The sequence below is a fragment of the Stigmatopora argus genome, chromosome 11, assembly GCF_051989625.1.
Source record: "Stigmatopora argus isolate UIUO_Sarg chromosome 11, RoL_Sarg_1.0, whole genome shotgun sequence".
NCBI lineage: Eukaryota > Metazoa > Chordata > Actinopteri > Syngnathiformes > Syngnathidae > Stigmatopora > Stigmatopora argus.
Genome location: NC_135397.1, coordinates 10,636,996 through 10,659,603, shown reverse-complemented (window position 1 = coordinate 10,659,603; position 22,608 = coordinate 10,636,996). Strand labels below are relative to the sequence as shown.

The window sequence follows — 22,608 nt, the reverse complement described above, 5'->3', positions numbered from 1 at the left end:
AGGCTTTCTTTATGTTCTTGCAAACCCTGCAGGGAAACTGATTTAGTCTTCTAAAAAAAATCTAAACATTCCCTTTTAATTAAAAAATAAACTTGATTAAATCATGTTTCTGGAAAATTTGCTATGAAGAGTGAGTCAAGGGTAATGTTTAGTCTTAATAATTGTACTTAATATGCCATCATGTTAGAGTGGTGAATGTGTAGGTAAAGCTAACTTGAAAATATTTTTCAAACTAACATTTGCACATCTTTGCTTGCTATATGAACTGCATTTGATTATCATTACACAGGTTTCCATTCATAGAATGTGCTACAATCTGTTTTTATTCTGGCATATTGATGAAACTTATAATTATGCAGTTAATAATCACCAGTGTTTGTGTCACCAAACTAAATATATCTTGACTGTATTACAAAAAGCAATCATAATCAATAATATAATAAATAAATAAATCAACGATGCACATACTTGATCTGGCACTGTCAGGATGATGTTAATTAAAAATAGATGTTAATAAGCGTTTTTGTCAGTGGGTATTTTTTGTCCTAATTAAATTTCTTGTCAGCAACCTCTTCATACATAAGCCAATCATAAAACATGGACTATAATTACTGACATACTGTATGTATGGGCCACAATGCTTTTAGAAATGGCTAATGAGGCATGGACATCTGGCTGGGATTCTGGCTGGGATTCTGGATAATACCCTCAGCCTGAAATATCTGCTGCCAGCTGCTTAACATGGTGCAAAGTGTGGTGGTGCTGGAAACAGCTGTGGGGAAATCGAAATTCAATGTGCTATGTCATCTGCCTAACTGCAGTAAAATAAAATGTATGTATTTGTTCAAATTCACCAGGTAAATTGACACAACGGTCAATCCAGTATGACCTTCATGATGATGGTGTTCATAACCTAGTTTATTTTCTTTTTTTTTTACATTTAAGGCCCAAATTATTTTAAGACATCGCCAGTTTATGAATCTAATTATTTATAATTTTTTATTCATCCTACCCTTATTAATATGAATCATTGCAACTGATTTATAAAACTGCTACTATGAATTAGTCAGGACAGATAAAGCATAATATTAGTGTAGTTTTATCATTGCTAATTCCTAAAGAAGCAAAGCACTACAGTATTTTTGTACAATCTAAAAACACCTAAAACTGTATTCACTATGACTCTAATAGGTTAAGAATGGAACTGAGTTAATGATGTTTACTGGATATAAATTACATTTGAATTTTTTTTTTCTCATTATTTTTACTTTCTTTGCTTTTTCCTCATGAAATAAGGTTTTAATCACGTGAGTTATATTTTCTTGAGGGCTTTTGAGGGAACTAAACTCTGTTTACCATAGTTACTAGGATATCAAACTGTATATGTTAAATATAGTCTAGTTATTTAGTTCTATGTATATTTTATGGGGATTTGCAAACATAAATAAACAAACTCCTGAAATATGTGATGTACAAAATCTCTCCAATCACTATGAAATATCAAAACTCTGTAGATATAGAAAACATTCTATATTCTATGTCCTATTGTACCATAACTCCACACGCTTCTTAAAAGATGTGGTAAAATGTATTGAACTGCAATGAACGTATGAGTGGTGTGCATGAAAGTGTCATAATGTGGTGGTCTCACATTTATCATTTAAGTAAACACAGTACATTTCTCCCACATTCACTCACTGTCATATTTTAACAAATATATAGCTCACAAAGATATAATTGATTTTATAATTTCATACTTGATGGATGAGCAGACACTCCAGATACTATTTATTAGCATAAAAACAATGAAAAAGTCAATGTTTTATCATCTGTTCTATTTAAGAGTAGTGCTACAGGAATCATTAGCCAGAAATAAGATCAATGTCAGTGGGATGAAAATATAATCCATCAAGTTAAGATGTATTTTACTTCTTTCTAATTCTAATATTTAAACACTGACAAACACAATCATTGCTTTGCACATGACTCTAAGAGACCTTATCATGTGTTCATCCAATACCTATACAAAAGTTTTGTTAGTACACTGTCATGGCATTTGGCACAGTGTTGGTCATATTTAGGTAGGGGAGAATATATCCCCCAAGAAAGAGGTCATCAAGAGATTATTTGTACCATGGAGGTGCCAACTGCGGGAACAAATGAGAAGTTGTGATGGAATGCTGCTGCAGGCTCCACCACATAGTACGCACTCCAATTGCCGACTCTGATGACAGGGTTCGTTGTGTAGCTTTCATAGCAGGAAATGAAGACTTGCCACCCAAGGCATGTGTGATTGGAACAGCCTTCAGCTTTGCTGGAGTTAAAGCAAAAGGACTGTGGCTTTTTGGAGAATTGGAGCAGGCCAACTTATTGCTGAGTGGCAACAGCTGTAATGAGTAGTTAGATGCCAGATGGCTTACTTAAAGTTTAAGTAAAACGAACAGGGTGACATTCATGGCATGTAGTTTGATCTTGAATTTTGTCCATTGATATTGTGTGCCTTGTAAATAGCTGTCTATCAGTCATTAGATTTCTTCTCTTTCTCTTTAAACGATTTTATGGTCTTTGGAGTAATTGAGTACTACATGTCCATGCACTTGCAAAACATTAAAGGAGAGAGTACTCTGCATTTTAAATATTGGGATGATTAGCTCATTGATGTGATGCCTCCAGACTTTTCTTTGTGCAACCACTCCAGTCAGAAGATAGCACAGGCGGCTCGTTCTAATCGATGCTTAATTGATGCCTACCTCCTTACTTTACTGACACACTGAATGAAAGGGTAAGAAGTATTCCTTTAATTTTATCTCTTGAGTTGGCACGCTCCCTGAGCTCAGCAAGACATCCATCATACTGTGAAAGTAAATGACAGTGTGCCTAACAGCACTTGGAATGTGTAATCTCGCACCCATCCTCACATGCTGACTCTTTCAGTCAAATAGCTGTTTCCAACGCACAGAGCATGCAGTAACAACACATTCGTCTTCCAGTCTTTTTTTCTGGAGGTAAAATCATTTTACCAGTTAATAACATGTAATGAAAAACTGACATACAATAGGCCCAGACCATCACCCCTTATCCTTTTCAAATAGTGTATTGAAAAGATCGTTTGCTTTCCTGTCTTTTAAATCGTGAGGTGTTCATGTACAAAATTTATATAAAGAATGAATTCTTCGGGTTGGGGAAAAAAAGTATTCTTTCTGTTAAAGCTTAAGAGACTCATGAGAGTTTCATGAGGCTAACTTTTTTTTAATATAGTGTCTGACTCATGTCTATATGCCTAATAGGTTTCCATAAAAAAGAGATAGAATGGAAATGGACTGAAATCCAATGTCAGACACTTGCCAGACGATCAAACCACACATTAGTCATTGGACAATTTTAAACATATTTATGCCTGAGCTGGTCCTTTTTAAATTGTTTTGTTGAAGGTAGGGTAGCTGATGCATCGGATTCTAGCTGTGAACTTCTTGTGAACCTGATAAAAAAAATCTTCCAACTTGTACTTGTCACTGAAAGCTGAGGAACAACATTTCTGGTTTCATTTCTTTTTTACAAGGAATGCCGGGAATGGCGTGATCTTTTACAAGGACGATGCAGTAAATGATCGCCGAAGTCAATATTTGGCCCTGGAAATGAAATCAAAATGTTAAAAAATAAATTTCTGTTTATGTATCCTGCTTTAGTAAGACATCACTTGTTTTAAACACAACAAAAGTGCTGCATTTTTGTTTAGTGGATTTACTGCATAAAACACTGTATTTTACTCTACTTTATAGAAGTTAGTCTCCGGCGATAAAACAAAATTGGGCATTATGCCTTTTGTTAAATCTGAAAATTTCTCGTGTTTGATATTGAGTGTACTCTAAATTTACCCTACCTACTGAGTACATCTATTGGCGTTCCTAAATGGTGCATTTCATCCACATCCACGGTTATCATATTTATAGCATATTGTTAAATGAAGACAAATAAAAAGTTCATTCTTTCACCCTATACTTCCCATTCTAAAGCCCTGCCAGGTCTGTTTTGAAGTGATTGTGTTATGATTTGATGTTGACAGGCAGTGTGCTCCCCTGGGTGCCCGCTAATTTAAAAACAGCCATAGAGCAGCAGATGCCAGATTAGTGTCAGTCCAAAGTGACTGATGAGGAGTCTCCTGGCCACACTGTTGTACAGAAGAAAAAAGAATACTGCTTGGTGGCCTGCATTACTATACATCCCATGTTAGCTTCTAAGCTGTCAGATTTGCTTTGGCCTTCGTGCCCTCAAATTTATGACAGCATTCATATGCTGCTTTTTGTGCTATTTATTGTCTTTACTTAGCACCTGCTGTGTTGTACTGGTTTGATTTCAGTGGTGAGCCACTGCATTACAGGCAGCAATACCGCATATGTGATGAGAGAAAAGTAGGTCCTGACTATTAGAAACAGTTAAATATAATTGATCAATTAATTGTATAGTTTACATGGTACAATAGTGTTGGGTTCAGAGAAGATGAAATGGTGTCCTGATAAATACCTAACCTTATTATGCAAACGAGTGGGTGCTAACGGTTGACACAAAACAGCACCCTCACAATTTCAAGTCTGAATCTATTTATGGTGTCGCTCGGGAGCATATTTTCACTCTCTTCTAGTCTTTTTTTTGTCCTTTCTTGTCTGGGAAAAGACGAAAGGCACCAGCTTTTATCACTGTTCCCGTTCTGTGTCATGACTCAAGGGCAAGAAGGTGTGAGCAGCTTGCAGAGCTTTGATTGACTCAAGACCACAGGACACACCCAAATATGCCAACGAACACATTGACAGAACAACAGCCTTTAACTAGCTGTTTTTTTCTGTAGAAAGATGACAGTCTGATAGATCAGTAGTCACGAGTTAACACTAAGGGTTTCCTTTCATATGCCGAAAAGTGGAGCATGACAGTTCCAGGAAATTTAGTAGAAGTCAGCCTAACGTATATGTAAGAAGGATAATAGTCATAAATGTCAAATAACAGCCTGAAACGATCCTTCACCTTGTGAAGTAGGTGGATTAGTCATCATAAAAGACACTGATTTGACATTATCCTGTTTTAGGATGGAAAGTGTTTGCGGTGTGCTAAAAGGCCAGCTGTGTGTGGTAAGAAGGCTGCCACTGATGATTCTTGTTTATTTTCTATTCGTCTTAAGTTTTTCATCAAACTCAGAAAGTTCAGTTTGTTTCTCCATGTTTTCTTCTGTGCAGGCCTATTTCTTGACATCAGTAGTGTGGTTAAAGGATTATTGAAGTATTAAACTCAGGTGTAATGTTTATTCTGTTTATCCTTAACCTTAAAATAGGGAAACTAAACTTGAATGCAACTTGCTTGATCTAAGCTTTATGGCTAAAGGCCTCTAACAGTTGGTCACTAAATGACACAGTGTCACATTTTAACAGACTCCATCCAAAAGACTGTCCTTGTACCATACTTTAAATATACATCCATGCCTATTGTATTATAAAATGATTGGGTGGTGATCAATCTATGGTGCAGCCTGACCCTGATGCGAAGTCAACTTTGATCTGCCGCATCTCCACCCGCAACCACAATGAGGAAAAAAGAATGAATGGGTGGATGGTTTTAAATAATAGATTGTGAATATTGCATAGAAGAGAAAAAAAAACATGCCTACACCTCACGACTTTCCTTGTCCGAAAAAAATTGGGTAATAAGTCCTACTTGCTGTAAAATCATTAGCACCTCCTCTACACACGTACACACTTCATTCTTCATTATTTAGGAAATTAAATGTGAATTGCTTAGACTTAGGAAGAGGGAAGAGATTGGAGTGACCCCCAACCAGTGGCCTTATTTGCTATGTGATCCTTAGTTTTTGCTGGTGCAAAGAAGTAGAGGTCTCTCTCATCTTCACTGATAGGGTTCAAAGACATTGAGGGTGTTTAAAAAAAAAAAAGAACTCTAGTCAACTTCAATTACGGCCCCATGTAGTTCTCCCAGAGGTGCCGTATGGGGCCTTTAAGGGGGAATCAATGAGGTGACAAATTGTTGTGGACAGCAACCCCTTTTTATTTGTTACGCTGTGGTAGCATGCCTGAACGCTGGTTGCCCATTTATATTGCTGTGGCTTATTTTCTGCTAGTGGTTTTAATAGCTTGTTATCAGTCTAAACTATTTTTTAAATGCTTTGTAACGGCTGTCCACATGCTTTCTATCTTACAGATGGTCAGAAAAACATGTTCGATTTATCATTTGGATTTTAGTTTGGGCTTTAAATAAAAGCAAATATGGTAAAAGTGTATGACCTACTGAACGTGCAATATTAATTGAATTGAATTTTTTGACTGTCATTATACAAGTATAATGAGATTTGAGGCTTCACCACGGCAACAACAACAAACAAACAGACACAAATAATCAATAAATACTAACAATAAATAAATATGTGGTCACATAATAAGTAGTGATGAATTCATTAAATAATTCTTACAAATACTGTGTCATTATCTGCAGGACGGTCCTTAGGGGTGGTAGGTATCTATAAAATTTCTGTGTTTTTATTATTAATCACACTACTTTGAAATGTATTTACTTTTTTCCCTCTGAAAGTATCCCTATAGGCACCTATGAGGGCACGTTATTAATTCAACACATTTTCTCTTTTTGTCTATGCAGGGAAAGAGGAGTATGTTGCAACCTTCAAAGGATCTGAGTTCTTCTGTTACGATTTGTCCTTGAACCCAATTCAAAGCAGCAGCGATGAAATCACATTGTCATTCAAAACCCTCCAGAGGAATGGATTGATGCTGCATACGGGCAAATCGGCTGACTACGTCAACCTGTCGCTGAAAAATGGGGCTGTATCTCTTGTCATTAATTTGGGCTCTGGAGCCTTTGAAGCTCTGGTGGAGCCAGTCAATGGGAAATTTAATGACAATGATTGGCATGATGTCAAAGTAACAAGGAATCTACGTCAGGTAACAGTAACAAGGATCAACAAGATACTTCAATGAGTTATATCATGCACTTAGATCATCACCATTATGTTGTATATCATTATTCCAGACTCTGTAACTGGATTACTAAATCAAAACAAGAGGTAGGAACGTAGAAAAAAACTACACGTGACCAAGGATGTCTAGATGTTGTTCAAGGCTTTCAATCAATTCAAATTTTATAGAGAAAGACAAAAGTTGTTAACTCTAGGAAATAGAAGTTCAACTTTCATCAACACCTTTTGCAACGAAAGTATTTGCAAAATGGGACTTCATGGCTATTGATGTTAGAAAACCTTTTTACTGATTTAATCAATTGGTTGAGGGAAGACGTAGCTGTCATGCGGACATTTTATTTTATACTTGAATTGCCTAAATATGAGTTGCAAGCACTTTACTCTGGCTGTTAACTTAGTTTAGAGGCTGCATTTTGGAAGACAGTGAACAAGTCTTTGAAAAACGCATATTTACGGTCCTTCTCGCATACTGTACTTAAAGCACATGCATTTAAAAATGTGTTACATAGGCAGACAGCTAATCTCAATCGGTCAGAAGGATGCAAATACTGCATCAACTAAGCAGCCCACTAATCCATGAGAGACCCTAATCAGAATTATATAGACTGGCCTGAATTTTTCGGCAGTTAAATACATTAAACTGCAGTTTTGGAAGGACAATACTCTTTGTCGATTGAGAAAATGGATCTAAATTGTGCAAGCAGATCGTGGTGTCAGACTTAAATGTTAGTGATGCCAGGATTTTGGTCATTTGTTTATTATTCTGAAAACCAACAATCTTTTTCTGATTAACATATTTTTTGGATGAATACACAATGAAGAGGTGGAATTTTTGGTTGGGCCATTCTTTATTTGATCAGAAACCAAGAACAAACATGCGCTAGATAACAATAATAAAATGGAGAACAACTGGCTAAATAGGGCTTTGTTAACATTTTTTTTCATAATTATAGCCGACAATAAAAAAACAAGACAGGATTTTGCTTGTATTAGTCGCAGGCTCTGACAAACGATAAAAAAGTGTGACTTATAGTTCAGAACATATGGTAAGTTGACCTACAAGATGGATGCTCTGAGCATTTAAAACACATTTTAAAATAATTACCAAGTTATTGCAGTCAAGTGCTTAAAATGTTTATCAATTAGACGGACAATTACTAATGTAGGACGAATAAAGAAGTCTGAGAAACTGGCCCAGAGAGTAAATCTAAGCACTTAATGCACATATTGTTATCAATAACATTTTCATTTGAGGAACAATATTTGATAAAGATGGTCAAATGATTTACATACCTTACTCATTTTTTTTCTAAAACCATGTAACATATTCAGTAGTAGAATGTAGAAGTAGTTAATGCTCCAATTTGTGGTCGCTCCGACTATTGTATCACTTACTATGTAGTACACCATTGGCTGTTTCTTACAATTCTGTAAGAAAATTCAGGTTCTTTGTTATTTAAATTTTTAGCCCTGCTTTTTTCTTGTTAAACTTATTTTGCCCTAATTCCTCTCTGCTACTAACATGCTTTCTAAACAAACTAACATCATTCATGGAATGTGCCATTATACTAACAAGTATGGTCGTTGCCGTTTTAACAATGTACTAACAGTATTGACCATCATATTTGATTTGAGTAACAATCGTTATTCTGTTCACAGTTTTTAATTTCCTTTCTCCCCCTTTTCCACAAAGCACTCAGGCATTGGACACGCTATGGTAAACAAACTACATTGTTCGGTAGAAATCATACTACCTGTTTTTTTTTTACTTTTGAGTTTGCCGTGTTTTTTTTGGTCCCCCTTTTTTTTAAATTATAGACCTCATTTGGAAAAACTGAACATTTGCGTTTTTTTTCCTCTTCTGCTTATACATTGACTTTTTTCTTTAGTTTAATTATTTGTATCTTAATTTCTTTTATTTATTTTTGTACTTCTTTCTAGTCCAATTTTGTCTTAGTCATTCATTTAGGAGCATTTTTTTAATACATTAAATGTTAGGGACTATTTGGTGTCCAGCTGGCTTTCTTTTGGATCCTCATTGACTTTGCATGGCATGCTTTTTGCCTACATTTTGTGTCACATTAACCATTTGTCAGCACAAGTTGAGCTGTGGTTGTCTTCTTTGGTGCTTTCTCATGACTTAATGTGGTTTGGTATTATCCATAACTCTATGCATGCATCTGATGCACTGGCAAGTCTAGTTAATGTCAGTTTGGGAACATTTTCTTTTTGTGTGCTAATGATAAAAAAGAGAGGAGTGACATGCACGCTTAATTTGTCACAAATGTCTTTGCCCATTCTTCAAATTCTCCGAAATGATTGCGCCAAACATCGCATGTACTCCATCACTAACACCTGAATTATTTTTAGAACTATTAAGCATAAAATTATTGAATTGAGGTAAACTAACCCAGTTGACATTGTACTAACACCATTTTTGTGTCTGCCAAATAATTTTATGTTGCATTTGGGGCAATACTAACACTGTATCCTGGAAAGTTCACTAACCCTCTAAAATTCATTTCTTTTGGGAGAATGGAGTCCTCCAAATAACCATTTGGACAAAATAATGGTACAAAACAAGAAAAAAGACATGAAAAAACAGACATGAAAATGGGTTTCTGGAAAATAAATACCGACAGTGTCTGTGATGGGAAGAAATGTAGAAACAACCCTGCATAGGCTGAGTATGGTGTTTCTCTCGCTGTGCTTTGTTGTCTAGGTAACAATATCCGTCGATGGAATTCTGACAACTACAGGATATACACAAGAGGACTACACCATGCTTGGTTCCGATGACTTTTTCTACGTTGGAGGAAGTCCTAGCACAGCGGATCTACCTGGTTCACCAGTTAGTAACAACTTCATGGGCTGCCTCAAGGAGGTAAATACCACTTCTATGTGCAATCTAAACCTACAGTGGTGAATGAAAGTATCACTTAAGGACTGATCAAACCTTTTTTTTGTCCTCAAAAACAAACAGACACCCACATACAAACACAAGCTTTATTTTAGCTGCAGAACACAAAGCTGTAAATGTTTCTCAATTTAACTCACTGGAGAGTGAAAGGCTCGACTCTAAAAATATTTACCTAAACTCCTGTGGTTTTAAATACAAAAAATATAGATTTATTTATTTTTAATGGGATGTGGAGTTCAAAAGGTCCATCCATGACTTTGGATGTGATGAAGTGTATCCTGATTTTTAGTCACTCAACAATGGCAATTGTCAAACCTATACACACTGGATTTGAGATCCAATTAAAAAAGAAATGTTATATAATATTCTGTAGAGCAATCACACAACTTCAGATTGGTGTGCTCATTGTATCTCAATTTATTTTATAATGATGATAAATTAAGTCTGTAGGAAGAATTAATTCCTATTTCATAGGGTTGATAATGTACGCCATCCGCTTTCACTTGAAGATGATCTTAAATTTGCTGGTTAATAGAGTTCATAACCTGAAGCATTTATTTTTCCTCTGGGGTACATAAAGGTACCTGCCTGGAAAAGCTTCAGGGCAATCCCTGATACACATGCCCTTTATCATAATTATCTTAATAATTATTATGATTATTCCAATTGAATGTACATAGAGCATATGCACCAGAAAACCTCAGGGAATGGAAATAATGGGCAACTATAAAATGTCAAAGTACAGTAAAAGATGCTTACAAATCAGGTGTTAGGTTTGTGCTACTTTGTTGGGGTTAGAAGCCTCTCCTCCTATTTCCGCTTTCATCCCATAAAGTTCATATCCCACATAATGACTAAGACCACATAAGAGTAAAGCATTACATCTAACATCCATATAATAAGATGCTCTGTCTCAGTATCTGAGAACGTGTGCGCTCGTATGTACCAACAAGTACTGTACTTGATTGATGGAATGTTCCCACGTGAGTTTGTGAATTATTTGCGTGTGCTTTTGAGCATATTGGTAACCTTACATGATTACAGTTTTAGTAAAATAAAGACTGCTTGTCAGTCATCTACAGTTCATCGATGTCAAAAAACGATGCTACATTCTATCAAGGTGCATTTTAGTAGTATATACTTTAGTATATTGGCTGTACCCCATGTGTTGATTTACTATCCAAATACACACCCTGATGGATAACAGAACTCAAAGGGATCTGACAAAAATATTGGCCATCATGTGTATCTTGGATTTATGAATAATTCATCACTATTTTGATTATTTTATGTGTGTTTTTAACTCAGATTTTATTTAGGGGGAAAAAGACATCTCTCTTCATTCAATGCTTTTGAAGCCATAACATTGTTTTCCCAAATCAAATTGCAAACCAAGTACTCAAATCAATGCAATCTAGGTAGGCTAGATAGAATATCATAAAATTGTGAGGATACCTGGAAAAATTTGGGATACATTTGGCGGTTCTGCATTTTATTTCAGTGTTAAGCCATTCTATATGTTGAATATATGCATTTGAAATAATATTTGTATTCCAATATGTATTTTTAATTCAAATTCTTTCTCTACTACATAACACTAACTGGGACACAACTGTTGATATCCAATGTGTGTTTTGTGTGATCAGGATTTCTTTCACTGTGCCTCAAAAAATAGATTCACCTTCCCTGGTCTGTTTTAACTTTTTTTGTATTTAATAATGCCAATTAAATTAACCTTAATTATCTTTGACTGAGAACCCCTTCTCGAAAGTTAGTTAGGAAATGTTCCATAGTAAAATAGTACATTACTTTAATTGCACTTTACCAAGACATTCTGTCATTACTGCCACTCTTTTTCGTGTAGTGTGTATGTGTTTTTAGATACATATGCTGCCATTATGCAGATTGGATAATGGTGTGGTTATTGCTGTCTCTAATTAGTTTAAACCCCATTACAGCATCACTCTTCTTTCTGCAAAGTTGCCCTTGCACTGTTTCCCCTTTGGCACAGTGTAATTACTATTTGCTGCACTTGGATGTTGTCAGGGCAGCCCGGTGACCCGAGTGGTAAGCAGGTCGGACTCACAGCTCTGGGGTCCCAGGTTTAAATCTAGGTCGGTCCACCTATTTCTAGTTTGCATGTTCTGGCCCGAGATCAGCTGGGATCAGCACCCCCGCGACCCTAATGAGGATAAAGCGGTTGAGAAAATGAATGAAAAGGATGTTGTAATCAATAGCTTGTTGATTTTCATTATAGACATGTTAACACCACTTATCAGCTCACCTGCCATGTATTGAACAAATAACTTTCCTACTTGCTGTGGATGGGTAGATAGCACAAAATGTGGATAATTAATTCAACTTGGCAAATGACACACCTCATAGACAATAATAATAGCCAAACTGTATTAACCGATATTATACGGAACAGGGCTTCAGATATTTTAACAAGGGGTGGCATATGTAACATCATATCTAATTTTTTGGGAGCAGAGAACAAAGAATCGTAAACATACATGACACAATAATGCCACATGGCATTTATGTCCACAGTGCCATGGTCCCATTTATTTCCAAATAAAGCCTCCTTAAAGAACGTGGCACGCAAGTGTATTATAATGATTTGTACTGTATATTAAAAGAAAAATATGCACATTACAGTTTCTCTTTTCCTCACTTTCTAATCAGGTTGTGTACAAAAACAATGATGTGAGACTTGAGCTGTCAAGGCTGGCCAAGCAGGGAGATCCCAAGATGAAAGTCCACGGCACTGTGGCCTTCAAGTGCGAGAATGTAGCGACTTTGGACCCGATCACCTTTGAGACTCCTGATTCTTTCATCATCCTCAACAAGTGGAATGCCAAGAAGACAGGGTCCATCTCATTTGACTTTCGTACCACAGAGCCTAATGGACTTCTCCTCTTCAGCCATGGCAAGCCCAAACAGCAACAGAAGGATTCGAAAAGCTCCCAAATCCTTAAAGTGGACTTCTTTGCCATTGAGATGTTGGATGGGCACTTGTATTTGCTGCTGGATATGGGCTCGGGAACTACAAAGACCAAGGCAGTCAATAAGAAGGTCAACGATGGCGAGTGGTATCATGTGGACTTTCAACGAGATGGCAGATCTGGTAAGTCTCCTCCATCGACAGAATTATTAGTGCAGGTTCAACAGTATTTGCTAGCAAATTAAAACAATTTGTAAATAACAAGAACAGGGACACGGTCCAAGTAAAAAAATCGAATTAAAGTAGTAAGTGTCATAAAATATAATTCCCCACTCAAAATAAAAATGAAATACATAAATGAATTGAGGCACTACCTGGATGAAAACAAACAATTGTTTATTGGGTTTAAAATCTGAGCACATTTAAAAAAAAAATCATATTATGAATAATCTCATGCCATTTCACACTTGGGCATGCATCATTCATTTATTCATTTTCCGAACCACTTATCCTCACAAGGGTCGCGGAGGCTGCTGGAGCCCATCCCAGCTAACTATGGGCACGAGGCAGTGGGACACCCAGATCAGTGGCCAGCCAATTCATAACCATTCACACTCACACTCCTACCTAACGGCAATTTAGAGTGTTCAACCAACCTACCATGCATGTTTTTTGGAGATGTGGGATGAAACCAGAGACGATGGAGAAAACCCACGGAAGCCCAGTGAGGAGCCAGATCTGATAGGCCGACGTGCTAAGCACTCGCAGCAGTCGGCCATCGAGCTGCTTGCATGTAGCATTCCTATAAATAATACTTAATCTCTACTTTGCTTTCACTGTAATTCTCTAATGTACATTTAGCAGGAGATATCTTATTTAAAATATGGCTTGGAATTTACCCCATTTGTCAGCCTTCCGGTCATGTTTGCTGTAATACATTTTTGACCCCTCTCCTGGCATGTCCCCTAAACCCAGATTTGCTGTTAGTCCCTTTTGATTTGGCTTTCTAGGCATAAATTTATTAACATGTGTGCAGGCCAGGTCCTTGCAATGTGAGGGTGGAAATTATATGTACAGTTTTTACTCTCAAACTCAAGCTGGAATTTAGATGTCATGATACCATAAGGTAACATTGTATTTGGTCCTAAGTAGAACTACAATGTGCATGGTTATTGCGCATGAAAATTCTGTTGTCATTTTTACCACTGAATTATATGTCATGAAATCAAAGCCAAAACTTTTCAAATACTGGCATACTGGTGCTGTTAATATTGGGTCAAACTAAAGATACTTTCTATCTTTGATGGTGCTCATTATCCTTTTTGTCCACACATGCATGCTCTGAAAAATCTTGTTGAGCTTTTTCTAGTTACTGTTCGGTCTACCCTGTCGAAGTTTCCATGGAAACAGGAGGTGGTCTCTCCCAGGACCAAGACAGTTGCTGCACAGTGTGGTGTTGAGATGCGCACTAATGACATTATAGAATAATTTGTCTTGTTTTCATCCAATTCAAAACAGCAATTTGTTCATGCTTGAATACAAAAGGGATGCAAAAACCTCAAATTGTCCATTGAGAACACCCTGTTACAATTCAGCCTTAAACCATGCTTTCAAATCACGCATTTCCAATTTACCAGTGATGTTAAATCCTACAGTGTATAAAAGCCCTTCATCTCTTATTTTCCATTTTGGGATACATACACACTACAACATTATAGTAGTTGGATGCTGCATTTCATATGAAAGCACTACAGTTAGGGGACTTTTTCTTTCAGTCCAAAAGGCATGCTGTGGTTTACACTCCGACTTTATAAATGTACCTTTCATGATTTATTCAGTTGTGGTTCCTTTAAACCAAATATTTTCAACAATTATAATATCACTTTTACCTTTTTTTTATAAAGAAATAACACAATAGTTTTCATGGCAGCACACTGTATACTGCCAAAGTAAAAATCCACCAAAATTTGCATAAAAAGATGTACTGCAGCTGACAGCACATTAGCTAATGGCTGGTATGAAAATGACCACAGACCAGAGAAGCTCTTTTAAATAGAGTTTTAGTGTTTTTCTGAAAAAAATCTGAAAATTAAAGACTATGCAGTCTGATTAATTTAGTTTATACCAGTGCACATTTGTTGTTAATTTTAAATACTCATTTAACATGAATGATAAAGTATCTAAACATTGACTATGCCTGAATAGTGGTTTCATGATGATGACCTTATGAGAGCAAAACAAATAAATGTACTACTACTTACTAATGATGAAACAAACAAACAGAAAATAATAAATTATTGCATCTTATAAGTCCACCCCCACTTGTAATCATTAAATAATAATTTAAAAATCTGGTACAACTAGTAGGAGTTGCAATATTAAACCTGAAAAAGATGTTGCAATTTACTAGATACCAGATGTTCTATCAATACTCACTTACATGAATAAAAATTCAAGTGGACTACAAGAGCCAAACATAATTATCTGCAGCCGGATCATCTATGAGCAACACTTGAGCCGGGACAATTGGGAAAAACAATCCTTCTGCATTCATCTAAGAAGGCTCTTCCTGTCGGAAGCAAATCTGCCAATCCACTCTAACTCTCAGACAGCACCTTCTACCCAAAAGAGTTCTAAGTGATACTCTGCTTTTAAGTGAGAGCTTCTGGGCTCAGAGTGGTGTCAATCTCAGATATAATACATGGGCACTGCTCAATTGTCAGCCCCACTTCCTGCCATAGTCTTCATACCATTGCCACACACATACACACACACAGAGGCAGCACATACCCATAGCTCTCGCCCTACAGAGAATTCAATCACAGAGAGATTTGGCCATATCGTCCTAACTGGATTGTACTAATCCCGGGTTTAACACATTTTGGGGATATGTGAGTACGGTTAGGAGGTATCATGCCAAGTCTTGCATGACTACTGAAGCAGACACTACCAGAGCCCTACTTTCTAGTTTAATAAGCGTAGGGTCAAACATCTGGAACCTTTGAAAGTAACATAGTTGGGCAATATTTCCTCGTCATGTTTCAACAACTTCTGTTGTTCATATTGTTTGACCGAAGGTCTCATTTTTCCTGTGCCTAACTCAGATGCTGTGCCATCATCAGCTTTCTTATCTGTCATTGTGTTCTCATCCCCCATGCCCTTTGCAGACATCTTTATCTCCATGTTCTCATCTTGTACTACATTCATCTCCTCCTCTTTTATGCTTGCAGCTTTCACACACGCTCAAGCCTTTTGGCAATGAATGATGTTCCAAACATAGTCCTAAAATGTTTGTATGCGTTCTGATCTTTGTGCTGCTCGCCTGGTGATGGCACAAGTCCCCATGGGATTCTTTAGTGCCTTTCCACAATGTAGCTTGACTGTGTTTACACACTTGCTTTACAGGAGTGTGACAAGAAAGCAGAGCACTCTGAACCCATCTTTTAAATATGCCCACAGTCTGCCACTCGCATCAATTTTGAAAGCCTTCCACTGGACTATCTATATGTATATTTATATATTGTTTCATTATTCATACAGTGATATCATTCACATATAGATGAGTGAAAGAATTTCAAATATATATCTACGTGTCTAGGGTGCAGTCTGCCATTCGGATTATCAATGTCAAAGATAAATGAATGCATACAATAAGATAAATAAATCATTTAATGGATGATAATTTTACGATGAATTAATCATCTCTTAACAAAATCTATGTGTTCTGACCTTACAGTAATTAATACACTCAATTTTCCTGATGTTTACTTTGTGAACTGATGATTTAAAATCAATCCAACAGACTTTGGAAAAGAAAAGTTGATTAAATGCATACATTGATTTAAAAAAAAATCTTTTCATGCCTGCATGGCCTTGTCATGCTGTTAATTGGGGCTTGGTAAACTAAAGTAAAGGGTAGGTATGCCTATCACTAACCACATCGACCGCACTAAAGTTTGTGACGTATCTGCTTTTGGACGAGGAAAAAAAAGTTTTGCCAGTAATGAGGTTGATGTAGTGTGCTCATTAACTTTAACCTCAAGGTAGCAGTTCTGGCTGTGTAATGGGTGGCATTTGCCACGTGTGGAAAACATGGAAGTCACAACAGATGTGGCTGAAAACACCAGGGCCACGCGATTGTGGCAGTTTAGCGTTGGAACAGGTGTGTGGGGCCAGTACCCTCAAAACGGGCTACAACATGTTGGTGGGACGAGGGTAATACTATTATTTCAGTATTTGTTGAATAATGCTGATAAAAACAGTTATGCCGGCATGAAAAACACTTATGTCCAAATGTTAATGCTCGCTCTCATTTTTACCCATCCAAAATTTGACATATATAATACTGCCAATTGTTAAATGTAAATGTAGAAACATATCACAACGTGAATATAATATTGCTCCAAAATCATGAAAAACGGAAGAGGTATTCTCATTGTAGTAATGCAACTGTGGACATGCTGGGTAAAGCAGACTTCCATCACTTAATCAGGTTCATGCTACACTCCATTGCCAGCTCTTTTAGAACAATGTTCTGTTTACTGGCTGGGAAAGGCAGTCTGTTTGATGACCAGGGACCCTCGGCTATGTACTCTGGCAGAAACTGCCTACGTTGAAATTCAGCGGGCCATTGCAGAATTGTAGCCAAGTTCCAAGGGTTCTACCAGTCCATGATTTTGGGGGGATTTTTTTTCCTTGTCCTCCTATTTTGCATGCCTCATGGCTTGCAACCACTCTAATGCAGTGCAGCAGTTGACTGTTTTGCCGTGGGTTATTAAACAATGCCTGAATATCATAAAACACAAACACCGAGGGACGAATGTTTGGGTTGTGTGTGTTAGGGGATTTAGGAGATGACAAAAAAAGGCTTAACTCTAACTCTGAATGCGACACTAATTTTCAGTTTTTCTATACAGATTTTCAGCACATCAAAAATGTGATTTGTTTCTATGTATGAACATGATTTCATACCCTTGGGTGTTTTTCGTTGTGACAGCGACAATCTGCATAATTTACCATATTCTAACTACATATTTACAACTACTATCTAAACATGATTTATACAATTAATGATAGTTTACTCACATACGTGCTAGCTAATTGTAGCTGTAATAAAGTGGGAATGGCACTATTTTAATGGGTCCATTAAATGCCATACAGTCCTGATGAAAATTAATGAGGTTTTCGCCTTCCAGATTTCTACCTGTGTAGAAAATAAACTTAAAAGTTCTTCTCCCATTTTGTTACAAACAATGAAGACATTTGCCCGTAGGAAAAAAAACTATTAGCTTCACATATTTTTCATTTCAAGCATCTGCCGCTCAAAATGCAAATTATTATTAACGGCAATTTTATTTCGCAGCATCCTTAGCCTAATTCTCTCTCCAGGGAAAAACCTGCTTTATAGATCCCTGCATGACGCAGCCATAGGCAGTAGTTATTAATTAAAGATCCACAATGGCACCTAGTCTATGAGTAACAAGTTCATGTACAAATTAATCACTTTATTCAATTTCCACACCCGGCCCTTCACTTTCTAAATTTTACAGTCCAGTCATGTCCTCTGTTGTTTACCGTTCTCCAGATCGAGAATTAAACCTGAATGAGAGCAATAAATCATGGTGAAGAAACACACACACTCTTGTTGCAGGTTTATGCTGGAGAGGCAAACAGAAGGCGAGACGGAGTGAAAAACACTGCAGACCGTTAATCAAGTTCAAAAAGATGGCTGGGTTTTTCTTTTTTTTACGTCTGGCTGAAATGATTGAAGGCCTGCCAAATTTTTATTCACCTCTCTGCTCTCTTACAGTCTTTTTTTTTTATGACGGCGGCTTTAAGATAAATGAGATGTATTATGAGGAATCCAGGGAAAGTAGAGAGGAGGATACTTTGGGATCCAGGATTAGGCAACTAATAGAGTAGCTCCTTAGTGATAAATGTGTTTGATCAAGTCTCATCAGTCTTTCTAAATGAAGAAAGCCCTGACCCTGCCTCAATAGATAACACCAATTAGGCTAACTTCTCTATTTCAACATGTTTCAATGAGTTTTCTGGATTTTGTGACAAAACAAAAAAAGGGAGGAAAATACCTGTTTTTCTTCTGTTTTTAGGTACCATCTCAGTAAACACCCTTCGAACTGCCTATACAGCCCCTGGAGAAAGTGAGATTCTGGACTTGGATGATAATCTTTACCTCGGGGGACTGCCAGAGAACAAAATGGGTTTGGTGTTCCCCACCGAAGTGTGGACAGCTCTGCTTAACTATGGCTACGTCGGCTGCATCCGAGATCTATTTATTGATGGACAAAGCAAAGATGTGCGGCGCCTGGCTGAGAGTCAGAAGGCTGCCGGAGTCAAGCCTTCATGCTCTAAGGAGCCTCCCAAACAGTGTTTAAGCAATCCCTGCCAAAACAACGGCCTCTGCAGAGAAGGTTGGAACCGATATGTATGTGACTGCTCAGGAACTGGATACCTAGGTCGCTCCTGTGAAAGAGGTAGGTCATCTTTCTCGTTGTGGCTGAAATGCTAGCACTGCCTTTAATTCTTCTCCTGTCCGATTTCGAAGGAAATATACTGGGAGATACCACACTGATTTTCCCCAAAAGAATTTTAACATGACGCCACCAAAAAATAAACAAAACAGGAAATAAGGAACAAGTACAGAGTGAAGATTGAGACACATTTATGAATTGTAACATTCTTAACTGTGACAAAAATGGAACAATCAATATTTTTTTCATTTTTTTCCTGAACATCCTAACTTTATGATTACAGATTTTGAATTTAAGCCTTTAAAAAAAAGAAAAGAAATAACACTAGGCTTCTCTGTAACAATACTTTCACTTTAAAATATGTAAATCTATGATACTGATTTTTTTATTTGGGTCCAAAAGACAATTCTTTGAGAAGAAAATCATGTTAACGTACCCTTGCAAGCCGGCAGAACGTGTTAGGGAGCCTTTAGTGAATGGCTGTGTTGAATGACAGGTGACTGATGCACCTTTGAGGCAGACAGGTGGTCATATCTAGGATACACAATACCCTGCAAATTGGCTCTCTTCTTGTTAACCTTTTAACTTAGCAAACCACAATGCTCATCATTCCTGCTCTCTAGGAGACAGATACAAGTAGTGAGTCTAGGAGGGGTTTATTTTTATTTTTTTGTACCTTGGCTGATTATGAAACCCTCCTTATATGCTTAATTGCAATAAATATATAAAACAGTGCTTGGGCCAGTGATAGAGTTAATTTGGATTGTGTTATAGATCTACAGTTTGATATATCTCCTTGGATTACATCATTACTTTATGAGTGTGGTTTTCACTGAGTGCAAATCTCAGCAAGGCTGTGGTTGTGCTTTTTGCCTACATCAGATTGGTGGGTTTTGACCATGAAATTAGTGTGTCTGACCTGATTAATCAAAATCTACCTTGATCAAAACATTACATACTAGTCCACTGTTTAGGAGGGGCAATTGCTTATGTTGCTAATATAATTTTCCAACAGGCTGACTCTGCAATTGAACATGTTGTCTTATTTAAATAATCAAGTTGGATTACCAGTAAAATTTGCATTGCATTTGGAAATATATGTAGCTTGCAATGTGATATTCTACTTAGAGACTGCAGAAGGTGATTTTTCTATTGTTTTTAAGTGGACTTATGGCAATTAAAAGAATTGGCAAGATAGTTGCAACAATAGAAACAATTATCTGCATAACAACTATAGCGGTATGCCTATTAATGGTATAAAAAAAAGAATAAGCAAGGCAAATGTTGAAAATGAGGAGAAGTGAAGCATGTGACAATGTTATCATGGTGCGATGCACTCCAGGTTTCCTCAATGAGAAACATGCTGCATTGTTTGTTATAGATTGCATGACAAAATGGGTGTACAAACACTTCCAGGTCAATAACACATTGTCCTGGTATAGCATTTTGTTTCAGAAGGCCTGTGGGATAATTCTCTTTAAATCCTTTTTTTTCGTTTTGCTCTCATGTTTGTTGCAATAGCCCTTCATTTGTTTTCCCATTTGAGATGAATTCAATATGCGAAGGATAACTTTTTTTTTTTTTACATCTTGATGTGCTACTTTAGGAGAAGAGGGAGTTCTCATTCCATTTTCTCAAACTGAAGAGCCTGCAGCCAAAGCACTGTAACTCACTGGATTACTGATATATGACACCATTTATATTAGCTCTGCAGTTGCAAAACATAAAGTACGGTAATAGCTTGAACCAAAAACAGACAGAAACCACAAAAATACATCCAAAGCAAAGGCAGAACACTGTGATATACAACATTTAATTAAAATGTTCTGTAAGTGAACATCCCACATTGTTTTTTAATGTGCCAATTGAGCCTTTCTCTCCTATCTACAGTTCTACCGTGCCTTTTCTCCACATTCATGTGTGCTCCATTTCTGGCTAATAAGACACCAAGAATATGGGCACTGTACAGAAGGGAGGTGAACCAGGAACTGAATACACACACCATTTACTTACTTCACTTCTGAAAGATAATTATCTTTTTGGTGGGAGGTTGAAAAGGCAGAATCAGATTTGACTTCAACTAGAAATTCAAGCAATTGGAAAAGAAAGCCTTAGACCTTGACAGCCATTATTTAATAGTCACAGTCATCCCTTTTCTTCTCACATTCAAATGTCTTACTGTGTTTTGGCCAGGGTGCTTATATGCCCCCCTTATATATATATTTTTTTTCCCTGGCTGTGTCTGCTCATACACTGGCATCAATGTGCGAATGAGTGGGAGCAGTGGTACGGAGGATGCTTCCTGGTCTGCTGCCAGCTGTTTTGATGTCTCCAGATTGCCATGATGCTGGTCGGATGCAGCAGGCACCAGTAGGCAGAGGAGCTGTCAAATGAATTACCCCAACTCTCACTTATCCGAGCATGCTGTACCCCCCGGTGGCAAAGTACAGCAATTACATATGGTGTAGGAGGACAACGATGGCAACATTTGCTGCAGGAACATTAGGCGGGGGCTTCGAGAGTAAGGCATGAAGCTATTTGCCCTATTTTAAGAGATTTTAATTAAGCAGACAAAGCAATTTTGCACATGCCTCCCAAATGTCTACCCCTACATTGTTAATCCAGTTGCTAATTAGCCCAAATATTAGTGTAAGGCCAAGGAATCTTGGCAGATGGCTGGCTGGTAGCAGGACATGCACATAATCCCTAATGAGATTTGACATTCCAGAGTGCTGAGTGCACCAAACATCTGCATTAAATGTAGATTTTTAATCAATACTGGATAAGTAGTGTTTACACCCACAAACAAAACATCATAAAATATTCTAAAACAAGAATCGGTTCAATAGTTTTCAATATATATACATAGTAATAGTAGTATGTGAATTAAACATTTCAAACTAGTGCATCCTGAGCAAGTATGGCATAACTGTAAATAGCTATTTCCCATATTTTATGACTGTATATCAGAGACTGGTTGGCTCAGTTCTTTCAATAATAATAATAATCGGACATAGGCCCTGTCGTCATCAACAACAAAAGCCTAATTGTCATCACACCCAAAAACTGCGTATGACGAAATTGATAGTGCTTCTCCATAAGGTGCGTTTTCTCGGCAAAAGACCCAAATAAGTGATAGTTTCGGACTCGTAATTTGGCATTCTGCCGTTATGGATACATCGCATCACCCCCCAGAGCGGATCACTTACCTCTCACTGTCTTTCACTTACCTTCAGTCAGCCAGTAGGAGGCAGATCAC

General features: G+C 37.2%; 1 protein-coding gene across 26 annotated transcripts in view; it reads left to right on the top strand.

Annotated features, from left to right (window-relative positions):
* The window catches only part of LOC144085185 (neurexin-1a-like), a 171,342-nt gene that overhangs the window by 48,970 nt on the left and 99,764 nt on the right, over positions 1 to 22,608 (top strand). For 19 of the 26 annotated variants that reach the window (XM_077614281.1, XM_077614280.1, XM_077614269.1 and 16 more), the window contains 5 exons: positions 6,655 to 6,956; positions 8,685 to 8,708; positions 9,714 to 9,875; positions 12,600 to 13,041; positions 18,969 to 19,352. In XM_077614281.1, the coding sequence (XP_077470407.1) occupies positions 6,655 to 6,956; positions 8,685 to 8,708; positions 9,714 to 9,875; positions 12,600 to 13,041; positions 18,969 to 19,352 (1,314 nt within the window). The remainder of the gene's footprint in view (positions 1 to 6,654; positions 6,957 to 8,684; positions 8,709 to 9,713; positions 9,876 to 12,599; positions 13,042 to 18,968; positions 19,353 to 22,608) is intronic. The other 7 variants (XM_077614274.1, XM_077614272.1, XM_077614271.1 and 4 more) reach the window with 1 other exon arrangement.